Source organism: Condylura cristata, unplaced genomic scaffold (assembly GCF_000260355.1).
Source record: "Condylura cristata isolate star-nosed mole 26May11 unplaced genomic scaffold, ConCri1.0 scaffold00011, whole genome shotgun sequence".
In the NCBI taxonomy this organism is placed as follows: domain Eukaryota; kingdom Metazoa; phylum Chordata; class Mammalia; order Eulipotyphla; family Talpidae; genus Condylura; species Condylura cristata.
In genome coordinates, this window is record NW_004567112.1 from 15,278,270 (window position 1) to 15,279,584 (window position 1,315).

At 68.1% G+C, this 1,315-nt stretch overlaps 1 protein-coding gene across 1 annotated transcript in view; it reads right to left on the minus strand.

Moving 5' to 3' along the window:
• The window catches only part of SORCS3 (sortilin-related VPS10 domain containing receptor 3), a 503,865-nt gene extending 502,556 nt beyond the window's left edge, over positions 1-1,309 (minus strand). Inside the window, exon 1 of the mRNA XM_004680459.2 lies at positions 862-1,309. Within this exon, the coding sequence (XP_004680516.1) occupies positions 862-891 (30 nt within the window). The 5' untranslated portion in view covers positions 892-1,309. The remainder of the gene's footprint in view (positions 1-861) is intronic.
• Between the last annotated feature and the right edge of the window lie 6 nt (positions 1,310-1,315).

The window sequence follows — 1,315 nt, forward strand, 5'->3', positions numbered from 1 at the left end:
TGTCCAGGGGAAGCTGGCAGCCGGCGCAAGGGGTGGACAGGTGCGCAGCAAGCACAGACCCCAGACCCACTCCACTCCAGTAACAGTTTGTGGTGCAGAGCGCAGGGGCCAAGGCGAGTGTTTTACTCTGCGACCTTAGGGTGCTCGACGTGCGAGAGGGGCAAGAGTGTATTCGCATTGGGTGGGAAATTTCGCTTCACGCTTTAAACTTTTTTTACTGCCTCCCCTGGAGCTTTCCTGAGCAGCCGCCTGGGTGTGGAAGGGAGACACAGAATTACCTGAAGACCCAGGTTTGGTCCGACTTGGCCCAGCCTCCCGCCGACGCTGGACAAAGAGCGTTTGGAGCAGAGGAGCGGCCTTGAGGCGGCAGAAGTGTGGGAGTCGGCGCGCAGGGGCCTCATTCTCCCGGGTTTCCCTTCGCGCGACTGGGAGGGAGAAGGGTGAAGCCCGCGGAGTGGCAGGAGCCCGTCAGGGTGGCCAGCGGCGCCTTCCCAAAGCAGCTCAGCGAGAACGCAAACGTCCACCCCCTCCCCACCCCCAGTAGCGGACAACTAACGCTCCAGGCCCGTCTGAGAGAAAGTGGCCAGGGATCCCTCCCCGGCTCCTCTGTGGACGCCGCCTCTCCTCCTCCCTCGGCGGCCCAATCCTCGCGTGCCCAGTAAACAGCGCGCACACCATTTTACAACAAAGTCCGAGAACCTGTTGGGGGCGTGGGGGAAGCCGGGTGGACCTGCTCTCTCGCTAAAAGTCGAGGCGCCCTCTCCCCCCGCCTCGAACCCGCCGCATCTGTCCCTCCTTCCCGCTCCCCGTTCGCCCTCGCTTTCGGGGAGACCGCGGGATCGGCCGCCGGCGGGTACTCACGCTGCTGTTGTGTCCCGACCAGTGCACCATGGCTTGGTTGTGGGCCGAGTCCCCAGTCAGCGCGAAGGAGGTGCTGGGCAGCCGGAGCTCTTCTGCCGCCGCCCCCCCGGGCCGCGGCGCCTTGCCCTCCTCCCGGAGCCCCTTAGCCAGAGGGCGGCTGCCTTTGGAGCCGTCCGCCGAGGTGGTGGCCCGGAGGTCCCCACGTTCCAGAGCAGCGGCGGGCTGCGCCCGGCGACTCCTCCTCGCGCCACCAGGTTTGCCCGGAGCCGGGATGCCCTGGCCCCAGCGCGCGCCCACCGGCGTCAGCCCCCGGGCTTCTAGCTTCTTGCCGCCGCTGCCACTGCCGCCGCCTGGCTGAGGTAGCGGTTCTGGCCCCGGCCGGCGCCCCAGAGCGGCGCCTCTCCGCGCCGCCACCAGCTCCTCCGGCCACTGGCTCGCCACTGCCCGCGGCGAG